The sequence below is a fragment of the Chamaea fasciata genome, unplaced genomic scaffold, assembly GCF_029207755.1.
Source record: "Chamaea fasciata isolate MVZ Bird 193981 ecotype frontalis unplaced genomic scaffold, bChaFas1.0.hap1 SCAF_17, whole genome shotgun sequence".
Taxonomy (NCBI): Eukaryota; Metazoa; Chordata; class Aves; order Passeriformes; family Sylviidae; genus Chamaea; species Chamaea fasciata.
The window spans coordinates 11,488,125-11,514,454 of NW_027094102.1; the positions used below are offsets into that span (position 1 = coordinate 11,488,125).

General features: G+C 44.0%; 1 protein-coding gene across 5 annotated transcripts in view; it reads right to left on the reverse strand.

Moving 5' to 3' along the window:
- Positions 1-26,330, reverse strand: part of PTPRT (protein tyrosine phosphatase receptor type T) — a 339,897-nt gene that overhangs the window by 93,125 nt on the left and 220,442 nt on the right. For all 5 annotated transcript variants that reach the window (XM_066198774.1, XM_066198773.1, XM_066198770.1 and 2 more), the window contains exon 13: positions 7,809-8,082. In XM_066198774.1, coding sequence (XP_066054871.1) covers positions 7,809-8,082 — 274 coding nt within the window. The remainder of the gene's footprint in view (positions 1-7,808; positions 8,083-26,330) is intronic.

Consider the following 26,330-nt stretch of genomic DNA (forward strand, 5'->3'; position numbering starts at 1 on the left):
ACAAGCCTTGTGGAAATCTGGATTTGCTCTTGGGGAAAATTGCTCCACCTGTGACACATCCTCCTTGGCTGGAGCAGACACACACAGCCCCACTGTGCCTTCTCCTCACGCTTTTGTTGCACACAGGAAGGGGATGATTGCAGGATCCATGCTGGGAATCACAGCAGCAATCCCCTCTGATTCCTTTCTGTGATGCCACACAATCTGGATACAAGCCACCCCGTGTGCAGTCTCAAAACAAGATACTCAGGACAAACCCCCCCTTTGACCTTGCCTTCAAAATCTCTTAAGGAATTCCTGGATCCTCGAGGACAAACCATGTCCATTTCCCAGCTATGTATGCTCCAGAGTGGGACTGAAGCTGTTTATCCCAGCAAACCAATGACATCTCTTTGGTTACACCCCTTTGTCCCTCAAAAATCAGCTCCCCTGCACCAACACTGGCACTGCAAGGCCACCACAGCTGCACACAGAGCTCCCCACTCCCCTCTGCCTCGTGGGTAATGAGTTTGAATTGCCAATCATTCTGGAAATCCAAAGTCTTTGTTGCTGCTTGTGATGTACGAAGCAGGAAAATCCCAGCTTTGTTTTCAGAGCTGTCTCTGCACATGGTGCTGGGAACCACAAGACCGAGAGATCCTGATGTACTTTTTGGTTTACAACAAGCCGACCTGTAAATTCAGCAATGAAGAGTAAAATAAAATTAACAAGGTAAGATTTTTACAGTCTACAAGTAGGTGGACAGTTGCTCACATTTTGTTGAGGAAAAATTTCTTGTGTATTTGTTGCTTTCTGCTGATTTCAGAATGTAACAGAAAGCTGGGGAAATTAGTCAGTGCTGGAAAAAGAAGAGTCTAGGGTGATCTCATTTGTGTATTCCTGTACGAGACCCTCCCAAGGGGTGATTTGGGAAGACAGAATTTGTTCTGTTTGCATCTGCATCCACTGATGGCTGCACTGAGGACAACCACAGCTGTCAGGAGAACTGGCACTGCCAAAAGTGAAGGCTAGAGTGTTGTGGTGTGTGGACTTCAGAACTTCACTTCAAATCGCATCTTCTGAGAAGGAAAACGTAAAAGCACCTGAACAGACACCAGGCTCCCAGGCTCCTAGGGGTGCTAAAGTTTAAAGACTTGAGTTTAGTCCATATTCTGGATTAGGATTAATTATTCTGTTGCTTTCCCCTGATCACCCCACTGCTCACCTCTTTGGTGTCTCATAAAAATGAGATCCCTTTCAAATTACTCTAGTTTTCTTTGGTTGATACTGAGAATTGTAAGTTTGCATGAACCTTCTTAAGAAGAAACAGAATAAATAAATACATCCCCCCCCCCAGAAAAAAAAAACCAAAAAACCAAACCAACCCAAAACAAAAAAATTATCTCCCTCAAAAAACAGTAAACCCACTTTCTCACAATCATGTTTGTTTACTGAAAAATACTACTTTTGCTTCAAGGGACTTTCCTGTACACAGTAAAGATCATGGAATGTTAATGGATTGCAATGCACCTTAAAGTGCCATAGGCAGGGACAATGCTTTCAGTTTTATTTTTTTTCCTAAGCTACATCTCCCATCTTTCAATCTGTACACACCACTTCTTGTCCTGTCACTGCAAGGCGCTTCTCTTTAGCCACCAGCAAAGCAGGAATAAACAATGTGGGTAATTACCAATGAGCCATCCAGATTGCTTAAAGCAATGGCAAGAAAAAAATAATTAAATAAAGAGATAATAATAGAAGTTTTAGGAAAAAATCCCAAATAATTCCCCAAAATTCAGTCTCTCTGTTGTTTCTGAACATTCTTTTAAATCCTGCAATATTTAATTCTCATTTTATGGTATCACAGAAGTTTTACAAGGTCTTATATAACTACAACAATCTCATTGATAACCGGAGAACCAACATATTTTGCATATCTCTTTCATGTTATGGCTTAACTCACTGGAATAACTTAAATTAAGATGCCAGTACTGCTTAAGCTCTGTATCACTGCCAGGTTAAGGCAGACATTTTACAGCCAAACAGTAATGGAACAATACAGGCACATTCTCACTGAGATCCTGGAACAGGAAAACACTTCATGGCTACATCCTGCAGCTCTTCATCCAACCCTCACTTTCCAACATGCTCCACATCCTGAAAGCTCACTGCAGAATGAGCCCATTCACATCCTACCTCAACATATTGATGGAAATTTGTTTTCTGGAACTTATTCGCCAATGAATAAAAGAAGATTATGGTGTACCCACACTCAAGGCTGAACCCTGGCTCTATTTTTAAGTGCACACAGCATGGACAGATAGGAGCACTGTGTTTCAGGGTGCTGGCAGCCTGTTCCTGCAGGGAGGACCTGCACCTACCGGCAGCACAAGCTGGGGACCCTCTGGAGAGGGACCTGTGCTGAGGAGCTGGGCAAGCCCTCTCTGCCCACACAGCTCCTGCCCACAGCCTGGGAACTGCACACCACGAGCCTGCTTTGGCATCCCCCTCAATTCCCAGGGCTTTTTAAAACTTTCTTTTAATATAGCTTGATTCTTTCATTTTAGAAGCAAAGGAGCTGCTGCTGTCTACTAATTAGTGAGGTTCCTAAATGCACATTTCACTCAAGTGAAATGGATGATAACAAGATGAGTTCTGCCTCTGTCTCTTCAGTGTTTGGATGGGAACAATTTTCTGCAGAAAAGGGCTACGAGGGCAGCAGGACATATGTTTATGTGACAGCTGCGTCTTCACAACCTAAAAAGCCACATGATCTTTTCTTCCCCCCCTTTTCTTTGAAACTGACAGCTTGCTGTTTACAGACTACAACAACAATGAAAGCAGCAAAGCTTTTTCATCCATCTGTTTTCACACCCACCATTTTCCCTTTCCTTTACTATGATTATGACTTTGCAGCAGTCAAACTGAGCTTGCCTTGCCTGAAGAACCACCTGCCAGCCCTGGTGGGACCTGCTGTGGCCAGATGTGCCATGGGGGCTGCCCTACAACAGGCAGTGCTTTTCAAACTGGGAATAGGCAATTTTATCTGCTGCTGGTGCAGGGACCAGACAAGGAATCACCATTCTCCCCTTGGCCTCAGTTCCAGCTTTAGCTCCCCCCGTCCCAGAGCTGAACACGGAATTGTTGGCAACCTGCTTCACACAGAGTAGAAACCATGGGTTTCTCCAGTCTTAAAGAATTATGGTTTTGGTGGTCAACAAATTTTGCCCAAGTTCAGGAGAGCTCTAAATTGTGTGTTTATTTGCTATACCACTGCAGCCGGTGGTTTGCAGTCTTTAAATATGTCTGTGCAGGGTCAATGGACTCCCCTATAATTTTTATTGCCAGCTACAGGAAATTGCTGTTTCCTTCCAGAGACTAAGCCAAACCTATTATTGCTATTCCAATTATCAGCTTTTTTTTAGTATCTGTGTCATTTGGAGAAGGGAGGTTTAACAAAGTGGTTAGGGCTTTTATTATTTACAATGGGAAGCTATTTCAATGATCTGTCAATGATTGGATACCCACTCGTCTCAAGCTCTCAAAAATGAGGCAGGCTGGAGGAGGATTGTATTTTTTATGCAGAAAACACTCAGGCCCACATCCTCTGGTCAGCTAGATGTGGAAACAGGGGTGTCCAAAGAGTGAAGTGTTCCCACAGCTGGTTTATTTCTGTGCCAGCACCTCCAAGATGAGATCAAGGAGTGAATGTAAGTGGGTAAAGTGTACACCCAAAATCCTCCTGAACACAGAGCTGCCCAAAGCTGGTTAGTAGCTCACAGAAGTGGTGCAGGCAGCCCTGGTGCCGTTTCATCTTTCAGAGCACGGCTCGTGCTGAACTCAAACACCTCCCAGTTTTTTTGATGGCCATCTCCACAGGGATGAATGGCACATCTCTGCTGGCAGCTCTATCCATACCTCCAAAACGTCCCAGAAGAATAAAGCTGTGTGCTGTGAGCAGACCTGTCAGCATCAAGAAATCCAGCCTCAAGTCCCCTGATAATAATGAGCTGCCCGATTGTGCATGTAGTACAAGTCATTAGAGAGGCAAAAAAAAATCAATAGGAATCTCGGTAGAGTCTATCATTCCCTCAAAAAAATAATATTCTCATTGATTCCTGCAGTGCTACTTTTCACAATTCTGGGTTGAAGGCATCAGTCACCTGTTGGACCACCAGGCTGGCAGAGCAGCTGGGAGCATCCCCCCCCATCCCTCTCAGCTGTGTCACACAGGCTCCTGCTCATCTCCCATTTAAAGGAAAAATGGCCAGGAGTTATTGATTGCAACTGTGCCGTTACAGATTTCATTTTAACTCAATGAGGTAAAAGGCAGCTCCAGAAAGGATTTTTTTAAGGAGCTCTGGTTTCTGAGCTGCTCAAAAATTCAGGCAGGTTTCACACAGCAGCCAAAAATTCTCCCCATGAGAGTGTGGTGCTGGATCAGCAACCAGAGACCTGCAGTGAGCCAGATAAAGACCTGGGGACAATCAAACCTGCAGCCCTCTGTTTGATTTTTGAGCCAGTGGAAGGATAAGGGAGGATAAGGAATAACACAAGGTAGTCAACCTGGCCTCACCTTTCAGAGGGAAAAACACTGGCAGGGCTGGAGCTTTAAAGGGGCTGAGCTCAGGGAGGGTTTTCAGACAAGCAAATCTTCATGCTCTGTCAGGCAGCCATCTGGAGCAGGTGGCACCAGGACAAGCAGCAAACAGCAGATCCCTACCTGGATGGCTGTGACAGTGTCTGGAGATCCTGCCAGAGCAAAGCCAAGCCAAATGTCCCCTCTGCTTCTGTGCCACCTCTTGTGCTGACTCCTGCTCTCAACTAAGCAGTAACTGATGGTGCCTCTCACTTCCACAACCACAAAGCCTGCAGTTTCTGTGCCCCCTTCCTCTTTCTCCCCTCTCTCATTCCAAACTCTGCCACATTTCAGCTCAGCATCTGGCTGTCAGCAGTGCCTGGGAGCGAAGTTCACACGATCTGGCAGCATTTTGTGTAACAAAGCTGAAAACCCCTCAGTCTCACCATGTTCAGCCCAGACTCCTGTCTGGAGGCATCTCCACAGTGACCAAAGTGCACCCAAGTGCCCGGGACACGGATCCAGCCAGCGACAGCTTTTTCATTCACACTCTGAGACAAGCACAACAGTGCACAAGAGAAGGCAGAAGAGCTCGTGAGCTGCTTCTGCAGCAATTTGCCACGCTTGTTTGGCATCCAGCTGTTAATTATGTTCCTTTCAGTGTGACAATCAGAGCTAATGGCTGCAGAGCAGACGGGAACACCAAATGAGCTCAGCCCTCCATGTACAGAGGAGCTCAAACAATGCACAACTCCTGCAACGCTCCTAACCTCCTCCTAATCAAGCTTTTTGACCAAATCCAGGCTGTTTCTTCAAATTAAGCTCTCCCCAGAGCCCTCTGTTTCCAAAGGAAGATGTTCTGGTTCACTGCATGAAGGCTTCTCATTGCAGCTTCCAGGTGTGGAAAGAAATTTTATCATTCCACAACCATCAGTGATTAATGAAACTATAGAATATTCTAATGAAAAAAATGAGTGGCAATGTTCTGTTAATTTTTTTCATGTGTAAGGGAACATAAGGCTCTACTTCAACCACACTAAATTGTTACTGTTGCAGGTTTTTTGCAGATGCACCTTATCAAAAATCATGGAATGGTTTGGGTTGGAAGTGATCTTAAAGCTCATCCAGTTCCAATGCCCTGCCATGGGCAGGGACACCTTCCACTGTCCCAGGTTGCTCCAAATTCCATCCAACCTGGACTTGGACACTTCCAGGGATGGAAATGCCATGTTGCGGCCATAATTATTTGTAGGATTTTCCAAGACCAGCCAGAGCTGCTCAGGTTACAGACAAGTGAAAACCCAGAACTCTTAAATATAAATGATACCCGCAAATAATTCTGGGAATTGAACAAAAACCTGCTATTTACAGCTGCAAAAGAGTGAATGCAAACTGACCTTACGTTTGATGTTTGAAATGTGAGGTTTAATGATTTTACCAAGAAACAGAAGGGATCAGAACAGAAGCTACTCCTCTGAAGATCCATATTCCACTCTTGGGCATTTCCTCTGTACTTTTACCCACAGCACTACACTTTGAGGATATATAAAGCATATCCTGTAGAAATATAAATTATTACCACAGGAGGAAATTGCTTTCTCAGATAGGAATTTACTGCGTCTGGCTGGACACTTCTCATCCTGTCATGAACTGTGCAGTGTTGCATTAAGACTATTTGATCAACTTATGCTTAAAAAGCCCTTTACAATCTTGTTCCTGTTAGGACAGCCCAAGCAAGTCATCTTTTTTTGAGTCCTCAACACCTGGAACGTAGGGTGAGATGCAGGAAAAGCAGGAACACCAGTGCTGCCTGAATCCAGAACACCAAGAGAAGCCTACACTTCCATCCATTCAACCCATTTATGCAAGATTATATTGTACTTAAGCAAATAAAGTTTCTTCTTCCCTGGGGATCCATTCACTAGCAATTAACTATCACACATGGGGGAACTAACTAGAAACAGAGCAACATATACATATATTCACAATTTCTTTTATCAAGGCAAATCCAAAACTGAATTAATTGAGCATTGCCGGAAGGAAACTGTATTGGCTAGAAAGGAAACCAAGGTGAAAACCAGCAGTGTTGAAGAGATTTTGTACTTGTCAGCCACACAGTTGAAGCTGTGCAGGAAAATGGTGATAAATGAAGGGTGTAAAGCACTAAGATGTGTTGTGAACACTTGTTGGCACTGCCAGCCTGTGAAACCATCCCAGTCCTCTGCAACGTGCAGCTGCATTTCAGGTACAAAAGGCACTAAAGCCTGTGCTGTTCACCTTTGACTGATTTTTGTAATTTTGCTCTCTCAGGGGTGATATCATGGAGAATTTATCTTTGGTAAAATTAAATTCCTGAAAGCACTGGCAAACATGCTAATAATAGCAGACTCTGCTGCCCAGATTTGTGATGCCTTGTTCATGCTCTAAGACTCTTCACAAGGCCGGAGTGACAAATTCTCTTGTGTTATTATTAATGGAAAACAGCTGGGGAGCCAAAGTGATGCACTGAGGCTGCCTCTGGCCTGAAACAGGAGAGGTAAAAGGTCACAAATTATCCTCAGCTGGAAGAGAAGAGGGAAGAGAGGCCTCCTGTTTTCCTGTGGTGGGATGAGGTGTGTTTTGTTGTATTTGTCATTGGAGTCTAAGGATGGGGCAGGCTACATTTCCTGTGCAGTCTGCATTTTAAACTCAATATCACAGAGTAAAGATATATAAAAATATAGGATTGCAGAGGGGTAGGACAGACATGCAGACAGTCCCCACTGCAGTTCCTGACTTCCTCAAGCTGAAACTCCCAGCCACGAGTGCTGCATTATGATATGGCCAAGTGCAAGCTCCAAGGTAATCCAAATTCATAACATCTCCTCCAAAATCACAAGCACTCTGAACTATCAAGATACTGCAATTATGGCTTTTAAAAGCACAATAGCCCCTACTCTGACATTCATGCTTATGGAAGGATAAAAAAAAAGTATCTAAATTCTAAGCAGCTCATTTAGTAAATCACATGACAACATGTTCCTTTACAGAATCAGGGTCCTCAACAGATTTCTCACTGTATCTGAGCATCAGAGAGAAATTTGAGTGAAGGACAAGTAATGGCATTGCTAGATTTTCATCAGATTTCTGAAAGAGGGTAATAAGAAGGAGAAGTTAAACCAGCATCCAATGGAGAAGGAAGGAGAATGATGAGGAGGACAGAGAGAGACAGTCACACCTACAGATGCAGCTCAGTTTTCCCTGCACTTACTCCATTGGCCTTGCTAAGAGCCTGGAAGTATATGCTGTAGCTTTTGAGGGGGGAAAGAGGAGCGTTCCAGTAGCCGTTGTAGGTCTTGTTGTCGCCCACAGTGAAGGGCTGTGTGACAGGAAGGTTGATGGGCTTCAGCTCAGCTGCAAAGTAGTGAGGGGAGTCCAGACTGGAGGCATTCTTGTAGCTCACTGGCACAGAGAAGCACTCGATGATGTCTGCAGCTCTCCGGGCTTTCTGCAGCTTCTCCTCCTTGACAACCAGCTGGTAGACACTGGGAGGGAGACAGAAAGGTGAGATTAGAGACCCCAGAGCCTTGAACGTCAGGAATGTTTCCAGCAATAAAAGGACAAGAGTAGAGCAAAGTCAGGAAGACCCAGCAAGGACAGCTCCCGGCACAGCAGCAGCAGGGACAGTGGCCACTGAAAGGCACTGTGGGGGCAAGATGCTGGCCATATGCTCTCTTGGTTTAACTGAGTGAATCAGGATAAACTTTGGTGAAAGTCATGATGCCTTAAGCTTTAGTTTTCATATTTGCAGATTCTGTGCTGCCCAGGGGTGCAGTTCTGAGCTCACATTCAGTGTCACTCAGCTCTGCACAGAGCAGGGAGACAAAACAAATCCTTTTCCTGGATTGGGCAACTTTTCTGGAAGGACAACTTTCAGCCCAACAGCACAAACAAGAGTGGCTGAAGGGAGGAACAAGAAGGATGGGACCTCACAACCTGGAGCTGGAATTGGACAATGAAACCCCAACATACAAATACACCAAAACTTATAAAAATGTAAGATCTCATAACCAGTCAGCCATTTTGTGACTATTCTTGGTCCACCCTGGGTGCAGCCTTGGTCAGGCCCTGTCCTGCCCAGAGTGGATCCTGGAGGCCTTTCAATAAATATCTACTTTATTCTCTGGCTCTGTCCAGTCTCTGTTTCAGGTCAGCCTTCCAAGGCATCAGTCAGAGTGGATTTCGATCACATCACTCTTTAGGAAAAGGAGTAACTAATAAAATATCCAGCCTAGAACGGATTTTTAATGTGCTGAATGTTGGCAAGCAGATGGTTTCTCCTTCAGCCACCAAAGTGAAACATGAATTGTTACTTGAGCCAAAGGGTGGCTGCAGTGGAGGAGAGCACGAGCAGGTGGCAATGGTGTCGGGTGCCTTTGGAAACAGCTTCCGAGTGCAAAAAGCTGTTTAGGCCAAAAAGAATCTTGAAGATCACTTTTTTTGGCCCTCACTTGTATCGTGATGTCCACATAAGGACCTGGGGAGGCCCTGGCACTGGGTGCCCAGAAAAGCTGTGGCTGCCCCTGGATCCCTGGCAGTGTCCAAGGCCAGGCTGGACAGGGCTTGGAGCAACCTGGGATAGTGGAAGATGCCCCTGTCCATCGCAAAGGATTGAAATTGGTTGGGCTTTGAGTTTCCTTTCAACCCAAACCATTCTGGCATTCTGTGACCTCTTTCTGGGATATCCTGCAATGTAGAATTCTCTAATTCCCAATGGCAAGTCTCCTTCTACCTTCCATCCCTCGAGGACTGTTTATGTACTGAGCAGGTGGCTTTATAGCTCTCTCGATCCACTTTTGTTTCAAGAAACAACAACTCCTCATATTCTCTCTGACTCTATGAAATAGTAATCCTTTTTTGATTCCTGCTAAGCTTTTGGCCATTATGATATATAATAGCAATCTTGTTATTTCTAGCTTACTATTCCAGGCTCAGAGCCTGCAAGGCATTCAAATGCACTCTGCTGGTTTCCTTTTTTTTCTCTCCTTAGGCAGCTAACAAAGCCCTGGAGTTCGATGCTGCCATAGCCCAGGCAGGTTTTACTGTGTGTTTAACACCACTCACACACTTGACAAAGAGAGATAGGGCTGCAGTCATTTTCCTGGGTGTCAGGCTATTCAGATGCGCTGCCCTCACCTGTCTGTGTCAGGCTGGGCCTTTGTTCCCGCAGACAGGGGAGATCGATTTAGAGATTGGGACCAGCCCGCAGTGTATCATTGTCCTGCCTTTCACCGGCTCATTGCCGCTGAGAGATTGCTCGGGGAAATTTCTAGCATAGCAATAGCTCATCAATGCTCCTGCGAGAAGCTGAGTTTGGGCTCCTCCAGCACGTAGGAGTCCAAGAAGCTCTTTTTGAATTTTAGCTTTTGAATTCCCAGTTCGTGGGGCCCGTGGGGATCTGGCTCGTGCTCAGCTGAGAGCGGGGCAGGCAGGGAAGCACTTGGAAAGCATTTGGCTCCCACTGCTAGACACAATCCCAGCTAATCTGTACAAGCACGAGCAATTTATGAATTACTCAACACCAAAGCTGTCCTTACACTGGCATTTGCTAATTTAAAAGGAGCACCAGCTGCATGGACTGCAGCCTTTAATGATGTCCCATCAGCATTTGGGAAAGCTGTCTTCCTCCTACAGTTCATCAGAGCCTTTAATAAAATATTTTAGACCTCTGATATTTATTCTACAATTTTATAAAGACAAAACCAGGTTTCCAAGCAACACTTTTAAGTATTGTCATTGAGGATGCCGTGGGAGCTGCAAGCCTGTTCAATATAAACCCTCTCCTCAGCTCAGCAATAGCAGCTCTTACTGGGCTGGTTTGGCCACTTTTTACTGAGAGTGTACATTCTTATTCTGAGCCTTCTCTCTGGCAATAATAATCTACACTACTGGGAAAGTTTGTCATTTTGTTTGTCAGCCATGTGCAAAATCATAGCTGACACTTTTATGGACATTCGTCAGATGTCTTCTAACCTAAAAAACATTTGGTTTCTGTTTCATCCAATCCTAAACACTCACATTTTCTGGTCATAGAAAATGTTTCCTTCAGGTACATACACAAATCTATATGTATAGACATATATTAATCTGCTTTCAGCCTTCACAGAGGCCAAGAACTCCTTCATCCTCTCTCCCCAGACCTGAGGGTGACACTCACCCTCTCAGTTATCCCACCTGCAAGCCATGAACTCTGTCTTTGGAGAAGAGGAAGCTCCCAGGGACATGAACTGCCAGGTAACTGAACTCTTCCCCAAATCATTAGAGCACTACAGACACTTTTTATCATGAACAAGAGTTTTGATACATACAGAACCCAGACACAGATACTCTTTTGCCTCTATTCTTTCACATTTTCTCTTCCCACTTAGCTGTTAACATACTTCTTTTCCCTTCACAGAGATAACTCACTCTTGTAATGGCCTGAAATTTTACTTTTTATGTTTATTCTTTTGAAATGAATCAAGGTTCCTCTGGAAGCACAACGGTGTGTTCATGAACATTCAGCTGGGGTGTAGCAATTGTCCCATTTGCATTCAAGTTAAAATCCTGTTCATCTCCTGCTCCTTTTCCATGGAACAGGTATCTGAGCTAGCACTGCTGTCATTGCTCCCTGAGGCTAAAACCCCTCCTCTGGTGACACTTAGGGGTGTGACAGGCTGCTTTCATGGCAGTTTTCTCCCTGATGTCCCAGCTCACACCGACTGACACAGAATCCTCGTCTTTGCCTTGACTGCCTGGCTGGGGGTGCAGCATCCTCCAGCCTTGCTCTTCTCTCAGCCTGGGCAGGAGGCTACTCTCAAGGGCAGTGGCCAAGCAGCCAAGAGCATGTCTGAGCTCAAAGGTAATTTTGGGCTGGAGATTATCATTCTCAGCTCTGGTTCCCTTAATCAAATGGTTACTCTGGGTCTCACTTCCTGTTTTGATCTGTCTAGAGCCTCCAGAAGGGCAGGATTCCCAGTTCACCCCAGCAAGGACACAGACTGGTACAGACTGTTCTTTTTTTTTTTTTTTTTTTTTTTTAAATCGTGATTTTTTGTTTTGTTTTGTTTTGTTTTGTTTTGGTTGTTCCAGGGTTTTTTTTGTTTGTATGTTTGTGGTTTTTTCCCCTTTTTTTGTTTTGTTTTTGTGGGGGTTTTTTTTGAGTTATGCTCCTCTCCTCCTGTTTTGTTTATACCTAAGGGCAGAATTTCCCTGCCTGCCTTTAGTGCATTTTCAGAGATCAACTTCTGTGCATTAACCAGACAAGTGCTGCCAAGCACAGCAACTGCTTCCACACCTGCACTGAGGTGCTCTTGTAAGGTGGAGCAAAACCCCACCAATCCTACACCCAAATGAAATTGCAATTGCTGTGGGAATTCTGAGCACCAAATGTCCTATCACCCACCCTAAAGTTTAGCAAACCGTCTGCATTACTACAACATTTCTGAAAAGAGTAAAACTTATCCAACTTTGCTCAGAAGGTGGGAACTTGGTGGGATACACCACAAACCCCAGTGGTTGGGCACTTCCTCAGGATAAACTTGGTGAGCAGGATCTGCCCTTTTGGTCTGAAAGAGCCCTTCAGCTGCACTCACAGCTCTGGCTCAGGGCTGAGCAGGGTCTATACCCTTTGCAATTTGCTATCCCTGACAATTCTGACAATTACAAACAAGGAAAAGGAGCAGTGGTTTTCCAAAACGTGGTGCTGGAGGGAAGGATAAGAAAAGCAAGCAGGCAATGAAAATAAGGAGGAGATACCCAAACTATTCTAATAGCTCTTATTCCATCTACCAGGTAGGCAGTGGATTTGGGGCCCTCCCCATCTCAGGCTTCAAAGCTCTGCTCCCAGCCAGGAGCAGCTAACATGAATTTCCTGGCAGGAATCAATGCCAACACCCAGCTGGATACGAGTGTCAGTGTCACACACAGAAATGATATTAAAAGAGACAACAAAAACAGAGCATTCAAACTCCTACACAAAATAACAACTTCAATGTCAGTGAAATGAAAGATGATACAGCCACCCTAACTCCTGCATTCCTGTTTTTAATGTCAGGACACATTTGGAAACCCTGCAATCAAGGACACGTGGGTGTGCTGCAGGGCAGTGGTTAGCAGGGGTTTTGTGCTCCCATTGCCACCCCAGCCCACTTTGGTGCAGCCAAATAATGCTGCTGTTCTCTTAAAAAACACCAGGGACTGCTTTCCAAACATCCACAGGCTCTGCTCTTCAGAGAGCTCTCGAGGGATTCTCAAATCTGGCCCACAAAACAAATGCCTGACCTCCTAGCAGGCTGGGGAGCTGACTGCCCTGTGTGCAGCTGCACACTCTGATTGGAAAAGGAGGCCAAAACTGGGCTCCTTTATAAATTTCAAAGGCCTTGGATAGATAAATCCACATCAATTTAATAGAAGCTTTTTAAAGTTTTTGACAGCTTGGCTGTAAATCACTGATAAAAGCACGCACCAATAATGGGCCACAGCACAAGTGTTGTCTGCAGAGGAATAAAAGGTGCCCTTATCACCATCTACAAGCTAATTCTTTAAATTATGAGTTCCCTATTCAGTGTGGGAAAAAAATCAACATTCCCAGTCACAGCCCATTTCTGTGATGGAGATCTCTCTGTTTGCCTCGGTCTTCTCCTTCCCCTGATCTTGATTTCTTTTTGAGGGTGGACTGAGACAACACTTGTCCACAAATTAGGTATTAAGGCCAATCTCAAATGCTGAATGTAGGATGCCCAGGAAAGTGGGGAGCAAAAGCTGAGTCAGAGCTCTCCATAAAGCATCCAACGTCTGGCCCATGCACTTTGGTATCCTGACACATCGACAAGGTGAAACCTCCACTATGCTCTTGATAATGAGAGGGTAGGCAAAGCAATATCATCTCTTTGTAACCTTCCAGTGATCCACTCACCTGAATTATTAAAGCTTAAAAGAAACAATGTTTCAGCAGCTGAGTACTCCCTCTGGACCAATCTCGTTATTAAACTTTCCTTCACATCATATAAAGATTCAAAGTATTTTCATTTAACACATAAATTTATTATCAGCCATATATTATTTCCAATGTTATCTTCTCCCAGGGTGCAAAAATAAGTGGCAATTAGTACAGCTTGATTGTGTAGTGCTTTTTTTTTAGTAGACTACTGCGAGCAGGTTTTGTTGTTCATCCTACAGAGAACAGGAACTTCCCACTTCCAGCTCAGATGAACACTTTACTTTCAGAATAACTCTGATAGGCTACAGGAAGTAAGAGAGTAGTGGTTTCCTTATTACTGGTTATTTTAATTCGAAGGATGAAGGACAAGAAGGAGCAAATGAAAGAAGGATAGAAAAGATTTGTGCCTCTCCATGTGGGATGTAGCAGCTGACGTGGAGATGGACGTTGAATTTCCACTCCTACACAGATCCTGTGGAAGGAAGAGATCCAACTATTCCAAAAAGGCCATGCAAACCCATGAAAATAAACCCCAAATACTGTCTGACCAACCCACAAGGGTCAGTGCTGCACAGAGGTAAAGAAAAGGCATCAGCAGCACATGAACAGGGACAAAGGTACAATAATTAGAGAGACCAAAAACCTCTTCAGCTTCTTTTCCCTTGTGGGACACACGAGAATCTGGCTACAGATACTGAGCACCAGCTTTTTATCATTTGATTATTCCATTTAACTTGTGAGCATGTTAAATTTGTTTGAGCCAAAGTAAGTATATCTGTATATATCCATGGAGGTTCATCACATTAATTCTGACAGGATGGAACCATCTCCTGGGATACTGCAATGGGAGAGGGTTTGATGTGCTGCCTGACACCCACATAGAATTCAGATTAGCCATTGGGGGTGCAGATGCTTGTTTCATGGCCAAGCTGCCTTCAGTGATGCACACTGAGACAGAAGGGGAGCCTCAACATCTTTATTTCCCCCTCTTAAAGATGTAGAGATCAAAGCCTGAGTTCTGCCACAGAGGCAGTAAGAAATAAAATAATGGGAATTTTGAAGAAAGGTACCCCATGTATCAGTACTCTGTATTGTTCACCCTAAAAAACTGTGACATTAAACTGTAGATAGATCCTTCTCACAGTGTGCCTCCAGCCCTGCCATGAATCTGCATATGGGAGATTTTGTAAAAAAAATTCAACCCAACGCAAGTCTAAAAAAGCTTTATATGGCATACATTCCCCTAAAGTTTACAGGAACTCAAGGGTAGCTGCCCTAAAGGCTGATGCTGACATTGCTCTGAGCACCCACTGCTTTCCTTGGGCTCCAAGGGTGGATTTCCTGACCAGGCACCCAAGAGTCAACTCCCCAGACAGCTTTCAAGTTCATAAAGTTTTCTGTGCCAATATATCCCTGAGAACTGAGTGACTGCCTTCACATATTCCAAAATGTCACCCTCAGTGCCTCCAATAGCATTTTTAATCAGAAGCTCTGAAGCTAATCTACAAACCATAATGAACTGTGTTTCACAGCCACCTAGGACGCACTGACAGGACCCAGTGCTCTGTTCTGCAATTTTCTGTCCATTTAAGAACTGATTCAAAACACATTAAAATCAATTAAAGATTGCTACAGTTTCCATTGCACTCTGGAACAGCTCCATGCAGAATACAATATGCTGAAGTGAAGGTTTGCTTTCAATAAACAGTTTCATGCAGAAAAATAGTGGAAAGAAAAAAAAAGAAGATTGTTTGACAGTGTCATCTTCTGGAATGCGCTTGGCTGTTTCAGAGACTCAAAAAGTAGCCTGTTATGAATATTGGGCTACACTGTCATCCATCAGCTTGCTCACATCTGCAAAGCATTCACAAAAATAAAGCTGATAATAGTGATGCTACTTGAGGAAATAGTCTCTCATATTGCAAAGTTATTCACACCAGAGCCTTCATTTTGGAGTTATTTTTGCATGTTCTTTTAACAGTCATTTAAATTAAACAACTCTTCTACTACGTTCACTGAAGTTGAAGAATACAAAAAAAAAAAAAAAATCCAGCCAAATTTGTAAAAAATGGCATAGGAAGAAGAGATGGTAATTACTGCCACTGTGATGAAAAAAACCTGCTGAGATAGAGCCAATAATAATGAAATCCATTTAATAATCAAGAAGGCTGGGAAGAAAGTCTCTTCACATTTTCTTCCACTCTTGTATTCAGCTCAGTACTCCAGATTTACAACCAGGCCATGTGAGACCCTGAAATTCATGAAACAAAAGGTAACGATTTCACACTTGGATAAAACCATTTGGAGTCAGCCCTTCCACACGGGCATTCTTTTATGGCTGAAATTTCAAGCTTTGTTAAATTTCTCTGGTGATTGAAACGGGCTCTGCAAAAAGTGAGGATGTTTAATGACTGCATGGTTCCTGTAGAGGAGAGAGAGATGGGCCTGTGCTGGGCAGGAGCTGTGATGAGCTGCCTGGGACAGGCAGTGGCTTCTATTTCAGGAACTGTGCACACTGTCAAGCCTGAGAAAACAGCAAACCCAAACAAAATGTTTGTATTTGCAGAAAAGCATCCTGCCAGTGTCACTCCAACAAACGCTGTCTTGGGCCAGGCTGCTTTGTCTGAAATTCCTTTGCAGTCTCACAGACAACTCCCACAGCTGACTGAAAAAAGGAAAACTCTGTTGGAAGGTGTGTGTGTGGTGGTGGGTTGTTTGTTTTGGGTTGCTTGGGTTTTTGGTGGTGGTTAGGTGGGGTTTTTAGTAAAAAAAAGTGACAGTGTAATGTCAAATACTCCATGGTTTTCGTGGGTTGCGCAGGTTTTATCCTGACAGACCCCTGAGGTACAATAATAATCATCCCACTGTTGCAGATATGTAAACAGTGGCATGGGCAATGTGACTCTGCCTGATATCACAGTATCAGTTGTATGTAAACAAATCCACACTTTCCTGTCCAATACTCCTCCCTCCACCCACCAGCCAATATGTCCTGTCTAATGGAGTCTGGAGTATCCAGTCTGAACACATGCTACTCCTACCAAATCTTTCAAACTGGGGAAAAAAAGGAGGAAAATGTGACTTGTGAGCATTCCCAGAGATGTGACCTGCAGTGAAAAGGGAGGAGCAGACAGTGCTGGGAATGAAGTGTTTGGAGACTTGCTCTGTCTTCAAATTGCACCACACAAAAGATGCACCAGAGCCGCAAACACCAGTAACAACATTGTGCCAATAATGATGGTTTAAACAATGGAGCTCTGAGCACCCTGGGATAGGGGAAGGTGTCCCTGCCCATGGCAGGGGGGTGGAAATGGGTGAACTTTAAGGTCCCTTCAACCCAAATCATTCTGTGCTTCTATGATTCTATATGTGCACATCTGAACACCCCTGTGTGCACCTACGCGTCTATTAAAATCAGTGTTTCCAATGAAGTTCCTCATGAAGTTCCACCACCCATGACCCTTCTCTGACTGCAGAGGCCATGACAGCTATGGAAAGGTATCCAAAAAGCCAAATAATTCCCAAATAGCTCTAAGCAAGTCTGGCCATCACCACAGCACCTTACCAGCAATGTGGTAACACACACAAAACCTGAGGAGCTGTCCAGAACATAACTGCATTCCCTGACCAAAACGAAGGGTTTGTGCACTTGAAGGGCCATTTTCCCCAGCTGCACCATTTACCCGACAGAAGCTGCGATTCAGACTTGCAGGAAGACCATCCCCAGCCCACCAGAACGCTGCTCCTGAATCTGTTTACTTGTACATATCTCATGTTACTTGTACTCTCTAAAATGCTTAAAATTCTCTATTTAATCTTCTGGAAAGTAAAAAAAAGAAAAAAAAAAAACAACAAAAAAAAACCCAAAAAACAAAACAAAAAAAAAAAACCAACAAAAAAAACAACAACAAAACAAAAAAAACCAAAGAACTGGAGGGCATTTCAAAGCTCTGTGTTCCATTATCACAACCATCTCCATAAACCTGACCCGGCTTGCAACCCAGATTAGCCATAATGGCTGCTGCTCCCCAGTGGAAGTGGCCCAGTCCCTCTCTCCAGCTCAATGCTATTTTCTGTTGGCAGATTAAAGATGAGTGCAGACAGATACAGCTTTCACTGCAACAGGAACTGATGTGAGTGGCTTTGGAGGTGTCTCTTCCCTCCTGAGCCACCTGCCATCTGTTTAATCTGAAAAAAAAAAAAAAAAAAAACCAAAAAAACCCCCAAACCCAACCTCTGTTTTGTTAATGTTGCTTTGTTTTAAACAGGCGTCACTGACTGAGGTCCTGTCATCCACCCTCAGCAAGTGCTTGTTTAAGACCAGGACGATGTTTCAAGGACAAGGAGAGCCAAAGTGGTTCCTGAACAACCTGCAGGGCAAGGAGAGACCATGAAAACCCTTACTGGGACTGTCCAGCACCTTCTGCTTTCATAAAAGCAGCAGGTTGATCAAGAGGATGGGGATATTTGCATATATTCTCAGTCAGAATTAATTTGGGTTTCTCCAATGGCTTCCATCAAATTAGGTTCATTTGGATGCAGAAGTAATCTAGCTGGGAATTCAAGCTTCCTCTGCCTTTTCCACAGCCACAGCTACCAGACTATGCAGGGAAAACCCACACAGAGCAACCTGCTATCTTTTCATAAGACAGAACACTAGAAAAATACTTCTATTTTTCATGTCTGTCTGGATATTTTTTAAATGAAGAGGCTAAGAAAAACACTAGGAAAGAAGAGGAACCTGCTCTGTTTACAGCCTTCTGATAAACTTCATTCCTCAACAAGGCCCATGCAGTCAGGTAACTGCTCCAGCCCTGTGGTCAATGGACAATGATGATGAGCTCTCCTGGGGAAGGCTAACAGTGATTTTCAGCTTCTGAAGCTGCAGGAGTATCCACAAGCTCCATTCCACCTTTTCTGGACATGTTTTGCTTTCCAGAAAGTGCAAAACTGTCATGCTTCTGATAGCAGGGAGAGATCTAAAATGGTGCCTCCAGTACAACATCTCCTGCCCCAGAATGAAGGGAAATTGAGGACAGGGGGAGTGGGAAAGTCCCAAGGATAAGAACTTCTCTGCAGAAATTCATCCATAAACACCTCCCACCCCCAGCACAGTGGGAATGGGATGGATTTAAATGTTGGGAGATTGTGTCTGACAATGCTGTAATCCACCAACTCCCCTCAAAACCAGGAGTATTTTTCACAAGATAGCAAACATTACACACAGGCTGTATCCTTTGGCAGAAAAAAGCCCTCAACCTGCATCAACACCAGCTCCTGCAGCTCCTCAGGGATCTGTCAAGGTGAGCCACAAGGGAAATTGGCATTTCCTCCTCTTCTACTGTTTGACTTTCCCACAAGAAATACTCCACGCTCCTCCTCTCTCCTTGCCTTCCCCTTTTGCACCATGACCGCTTTGAATGGCACCAGTCCTATTCCCCCTTCCTTTGCACTGCACTGTTCCTAACTCTGCCTTTTGCTTTGGAAAACCACTGTGCAAGGAAAGCTGAAAGTGTGGGGAGGCAGAAGAGCATCATGGCTGCAGAGGTTTATTCCTGAGAATTGGCTGGCTGCATTTATGATAATCCCTCTATTCCATCTGCATCCCACGCACTGGTGCAGCAACTCCATTTTCTAGTTCCAAGAAATTATGCATTCATTATGGAGGAAATTAACACCTCAAAGCAAACTATAATTAGGAATTCTTCAATTCAGTTTATGCTTTTTCAATTAGGCCCTCTATAATTTTAATCACGGGAGCATTAACATGTTTCCGGAATTTATATACCTGTGGTATAATTAAATCCTGAAATGCCTTAGTCTGCAACAGCAGAGCAGAGCTTGCTCATCTTCCCTTTTATTGTGTTTTTGTGTTGTTACAGACACATGGAGGGGCACCTGCCTGTGTGAACATCTCCTGCCAGATGCAGCAGAGAAGGAAGGGCCCACTTGTCCTCTGAACTCAGCACCCTCACTGCTGGGAGAGGCTCTGCTGCCTGGGAAAAGCCTGGGCACTGCTCCTGACGGGTGGACAATTGCCAGGGACTTGTGCTCAGACTCATTCCATTTCAAGTGCCTTAAGGAGCTGCTTCAATTAAGTAAATCACCCTTGATGATCCTCCAAAAGAGCCAAGGTCCTTCCTCCTGTGGGCTCCGCACCCCTGAGCAGGTGTGGCCCAGCTCAGCTCACTCCATCGGAGGGTCTGATCCAAAAGCTCTCACAGGCTTGGCACTACACCCCCTGCAAGTCAGAGTTTCTGATTTTTAACGTCTTTTGTGTTTTGTTTGTTACTACCCTCTCATTCTGTGACAACAAGGAAGGGGCACAGTGGCTCTGAGAGCTGTGGAGCAAAGAAATGTCTTGGGAAAAGAAACCCTCAAACTGCAACCATGGGTATTTTCTCTGTTCCCTCATCTAACGGGGTGGCAGGTTGATGTGAGGAGATGGCCATCAGGTTTGTGAATATCAGCTCAAAGCTCAGAATTCATTAACCTGTGGGTTGCTGGAATTAAATCTGGCAGTTTATATAGTCAGCATAAAAGATTTATGCAAAAAATCTCCTTTCCCCTACTCAGTATCCTCAGGTCTTCACAACACTAGCAAGTGTTAGCAAAAGCCTCCCTGTAGCACTAAGAAAATGCTGCTTGACACCAAAGAATTGGCTCCACATGTAATTTGATTGTTAAAATAATATCATTCAAATAAACACCAATTTTATGGCTTTCCTCTCCCATTTCTGCCCACTGCCAAAGCTACCTGTGGAATGGTCAAAGACACAGCAGGCCACCCAGGCTGTGAAAATGGCCATGGTTTGGATGGCTGATGAATGGTAAAAGGCAGATTTGTCCCCTTTAGGGGGCTGAATTTCAATTACATGTTGTGCTGATCCAGTAGGAAAACGCATTTCCTGTACCAGATGAGAAAATTGACCCAAAGTGCCCTTTAGCCTCACTTTTTGGGACTAACACCTGACTCCTTGGGGAACTAAACAAAACCTTTAAGCCCCTATTCAACTAATTCTTCCAGGTTACATAAAAGACTAAATATTCCCTCCTGATACTTCTGGTTGTACTTACACACTTCTTTTTCTGTTTTGCTGTTCTGATACAATAAGCAGAGCATCTCTAATATTCATAATAATTTCAACTTCTTAATGCCTTTCACCCAAATTCTCAATTTCCTTCTCTCCCGTTCACATACAGTTGAAGAAAATGCAGATCTGGTTTATCTCTAAGTAGAAACTTCTTCATGTACCTCCAAATTCTTAGCTGAGTAGAAGGCAGAGTGTCAGGCAGGAGAAGCTCAGCTTGAATGATTTCAGAACAATATCCCTGAGGTATATTACAGGAGATTTTAACTAATACAGATAATTTGGCTTGTAATATCAGAAGCCTAGATTGATAATTTCATTTCTCATTAAATACTACAAAATTAAAAGATCTAAAGTGATAACTGCTTGCTCTGTATTGAATCAACCAACCCATGTGATGCAGACATTTAAATAGGAGCTCAGAGAAAGCAGACCAGGAATTTTCTTCTCCAAGTACTAAGAATGTGCCTATCAAGGGAATCTAACTTTCTGAATTATCAAGGATATGATAATTTCACCCTTAGCACCATTTTTATTGTTTTGCTGCTCCTTCACTCCACTCTTATTTTCATATACCAGGTACTCTATGTGGGAGTTTTAAGAATTAGAAATTGCCACCGTTTTCTGGCATTAATGAATCAATTATCAGCATAAATGCCTGAGGCAGGCTCATGTGATGCCACTAAGAAGCTGCAAAGCAGAGATCTAAGCAGCACTGCTCCTCCTGTACTAATGGAGACCCACAAACCAAAGTCACCAGCAGAAAAGCAAAACAAAAGCACCAGGAAATATTGGGAATTTATAGTTTCTCCACCACAGAATCAAGGTTCCTGGGCTTGCAAACCATTCCTTTGTAAGGCTGGGAGGAACCACTGCGCAGTAAAGTCAAAATCAGACTAAGGATTCCAGGGAGAGGGATGCAGGAAAGGCAGGCTTGGGATGAACAGATAATGCCCAAAGTCACAGAAAAGAATCACCTGGAGATTAAATTTCTAGCCTATGGCTCCAAATTTTCTCCATTTTTACTTTGTTGCAGATAGAAAGACAAGTTTTAACTACTTTGAGTTCTCTGACATAAGATGGAAGCAACACCATGGCCCTTCCTTCCAGGAAAGTTTTACTCACTGTTACATGTGGGAATACTTAAGTGCACAGATACATTCTATAGGATTTTTTCCTGGGAGACTAGCTTGAATATAAAACCAGAAAAAACCCCCACCATTCTTAAGTGTTCTGTAAATAACATTACAGCTGTTTTCTCTTAATATTTTAGCATCATGTAGAACAAAATTTCCCTCTTATTTCATGCTTGGAAGATCAAGAATGAAATAATAACACTCAAGTGTAACACAGGGCTTGGTCCATATAAATTAACTTATCCACCTGGCTGGCTAGGAGGGTAGGAAAATATTTATTTCACCTTTGCTCAGTCCTTCTTAATATATTTAAAATATTTAAACTCTCTTCTCTTGTTCAGATTTACATATTTCCTTTAAGATGTACATTAATAAGCTGACCCATCTGTACCTGTGTGCTAGCAGCACACAAGAGAATATCACAGATTATTTACTGACACACCTCCGAGAGCTGCAGGAAGAGAGAGAGAGACCAAATCCATATTGCTCCAACAAAAAAGTTTTCAATTTTCTGAACCCCACCCCAAAATAATTGCAGGCTCTTCTCAAATGTCCTTCTGCTGTGTCCTACAGCTCCACCACGCAGAGCACAGTATTGACAAGGCAATCACACCTAAGGGGAGCATTTATCTAAACTCTGAAATCCTCACAACTAACACATCCTCTGAAAATTTGATTTTCTCCATAGTGGATTGACAGAACCAACTGTGTGTTAATAAAGCAGATGGACCTTCAAATATCCAACACACCAAAACCAGCCTGTGGACATGTCCTGTGGATAAAACCCCTCAGAGTGTGATTTCCAAGCTGGGAGTGGGATATAAATTCTCAAATAGAGGTCTAAAGATGTCATATGTGAATAATCTATGAAGGACTGACTCAGCCCTCCTGACAATAACAGATTCAAAGGCAGAAATATCCTCAAAATCACATTGGAGGTTTTCAGGAAAGAGTTGAGGAGTAAAGATTGAGAACACTTGCATTCTTCCTTCCTCTTGTGAATGTATTATAGATGAATGTCAGCCTCCAGCAAATCAATCATAGCACCATTCACAGGGTTTAGATTGATATAAGAACACCTAAAAGTTACTTTTAAAGGGCAATGTGGAGTCAAACTCTGCAGGTTATACCAAGAAAAATAAAGGCAAAAAATGAAACGCCTGTGCCACAAGGGAGAATATTTCTGCTTGCTGAGGCTTCACCTTTCTTTTGGCAATAGGACAAAATAGATCAAAGAATATCTAAGTTTATATTAATCCTATTAGGGTGCACGAAAGCGTCCTCGTTGTTATCTATAGATCGTTAACAACGCTGAGTTCATGGTCGTTACTTTTATAAACAGCCACATTTAAATTATTTATCACGAGCACTGGGGAACATCAGAAGTGTCTTAATGCTGAAAGTGACTTTGGATCTGGGGTACCTGTATTTCAGATGAATGAAAATACAATTAATCTTATTTTAAATATCCTTGTGTATTATTCTGAAGATGTTCTTGCAGCCCATGCTCCATCGCTGGGCTACAGCAGAATTAAATAACTCAAGACCAAGTAGAGATATTTCCTTACAGTCACACCCCTACATGTTCTCCCACTCACCATCCCCTGAACAGAAGAGGAAATATTAGGATAATTACTGTATATGAATTGTTTTTCGTCTTCACAGTTTGGAAGGACTATAATAAAAAACTGGAGAACTGCAGAGCAGAAGCTGTCAGATTGATGGGATAAGGGGTCGACCTGTTCCTGCCCAGAGAAAGCTCTGAGCAGCAGAGCTTTTATAGGAAGTTGTGAGGAAAATCCTCTTTAGACTCCTCTCAGGAAATGTTCAGCCCCATCTGAGGCCAGCTGGGAGATGAAGGGTCAGTGTGCAAGGGGAAAGGGATCCAGGGAAGCATGGTCACATCCACCAGGAGAAGGCATCCCACCAGGATTTACATGGGACAGGACCTTCTGCACCATCCCCTGCTGGGCAGAGAGGCTGCTCAGTCCTTTGTCTCAAACCTGTGCTTGCCTTAATGCCTTCAGCAACTGGACAGAGCTTGGCATCACACTGAGAGGGAATTAATGGGAGAAATAAACCCCACTCAACCCAAAGGCAGAACACCTCACCAGACAACAGCAAAGGGGACACGTTTGATCTCAGCTGGATGAATGAAACACACAGAGGAGGAAAAACCACCTCGTTCTTGTGTGTTAGGCGTGCCACAGTCAGTTCACAATAGGTTACTCATGTTATCTTTTTGATCTCCCTCTGAGGGAATGGCACCCACTTCTGGAAATGGTGTTTTGAGGGAATTTCACAAATGGGGCAGCATGCAGAACAGACTGAAAGAAAAGGGAAGAGGCTGGAAGAACTGAAGCTTGAAATAACTGGATTTATTAAGGTTAGCCTAAGAACAGTCTGGATGGTTCTACAGGAGAAGAATTCTGAGCCTGTCAGAGCTCATAAAAAGCTAAAATTCTCCCCAAGACTCCCTCCCCCTTACTCCCCCTGCCCTTCTGCTTTTCATACACACATCTGTAAGTCAATGTAATGGACTCATTATAGGAAATAATTTTATCACTTAGATGTGGCATGTAAATATTGCAATCTCTCCAAACGTGTGTAATCGGCTAGGATGCAATTAAAGAAATCAGAGTGAAAATTTAGAAAAAATCCCTACCAATTTTATGTACAGATGCATTTGCTGGAAAAGGCATTATTCACTGAATGCAGTTAAGGTGCAGTAAATCGACTTCGAGAAAAATCACAAGACTTTTCAATAAAAAGACAAAATAGCAACACTGCTAAGACAGCAGGTGGTAAAACGAGATACAGGAATGTTCCCCCATATAAAGAAATAAAACAAAACAAAGCTGTGTGATTTTACTGCTCTTTTCCAGCAGAAAAACATCCCTAAAGGACTCAGAAAATAGGCTCCTAAATTTGCTCATATGGAGTACCAAAGATTGAAAGGCAAACTTTGAAATACATTACTCAGAAAAACCAGAGCAGGGATGGTGCTTAGTCTTAAAGAAGGGATTTTTTTTCTGGTTTCAGCTTGTCAATGCAATTTGGGTCTAGGCCACAACATAGTTGGGGGACCTGATACAGGACATTCGATTAAATCCAGTAGTTTGCATCTGGAGCAATTTGCTCCTGAATACTTTCTGGGCATCCTTCAAAAGCATTGAGAACCTGTCAGTGGGAAACAGAAACCCAAGCATTATGAAAGGGGGAACTATTGTGTTTTTAAAATAACACCCATGGGAAGAATGTCAAGAGTCTCTTGTGAAAACTGGAGGTAAAAGCTTGAAGATCCCACAGGGAGGTAATGAGTACCTGCTGGACCCTCTGCAAGGCAGGATTCACTGTTTCTGTAAGTGATGCCAATGGCTGCTGCCAGCAGAGGAGCCTGGCAGGATGAGTGGCAGGATGAAGGAGCAGCTGGCACTTCTGCCAGCAACAGGTAAGGCAGTGTGGGCTCAGAAGAGAAATTGGTTCATCTGTGCTGGTGCTTTGCACCAAACACAAATTCACTGAGATGGAAGAGAGTGATGAGTACAGAACTCCAAGGCAGGGAGCAACCTGCAGGTGAGTGTCCCACGTCAGCATTCAGAGCAGGACCCAGCTCAGGCAGCCAGCAAGGGTCCCTGTAAGGTTCCATTCCATGGGTGCCTGGGCAGCTCCCTGCCCCTGAGTGACCAGGGAAGGGTTGGCACCCCTGGGCTGGGCACTGGTGAGGTCACACCTGGAGTCCTGTGTCCAGTCCTGGGCCCCTCGCTGCAGGAAAGACCTCGAGGGGCTGGAGGGTGTCCAGAGAAGGGAATGAACCTGGGGAAGGGGCTGCACACTCAGTCATGTGAGGAGCAGCTGGAGTTGTTTAATCTGGAAAAAAGGAAGCTCAAGGGGGACCTTCTCCCTCTCCACAGCTCCCTGATAGGAGGGGGCAGCCAGGTGGGGGTGAGGCTGGGGACAGGACAAGAAGAAATGACCTCAAGCTGGGCCAGGGGAGGTTCAGGCTGGACATCAGGAGGAATTTCTTCTCAGAAAGGGTGGTGGTCAGGCATTGGAAGGGGCTGCCCACAGAGGTGGTGGAGTCACCATCCCTCGAGGTGTTCAAGAAATGACTGCAGATGGCACCCAGTGCTCTAGACCGGTTGATAAGGTGGTGAGTGCTAAAAGGTCAAACTCCATGGTCTTGGATGTCTTTTCCAACCTTAACAATTCTGTCATTCTGCAAATCCTCCACTCTGCAGCAGGACCTGCTTGTTTATGCCAACAAAGCCTCACCAAATCAAAATTCCTTTTTTCTGGACTAGATTACTGCTTTACAGCACAGCCAGCCCACAGCACAGCTGGATTACAAAGGTGAGAAGTGTGTTAAATGCAGAAACTGAGCAAATACATCCACAAGCACTAAAGACAGGGCAGGCATTCCTACAACAGTTACCAGCAGGCCTTGCTCATCATGGAAGAGAGGGCAGGATGGAGACCTGGAGCCTCCTCCAGCCTCGTGTGGGGATGCTCAGTCTCCAGCTCCACATCCCACTGTGCTCCAGAACTGCAAAGGCATCTGAAGTGATGCTGAGAGGGTAATAACC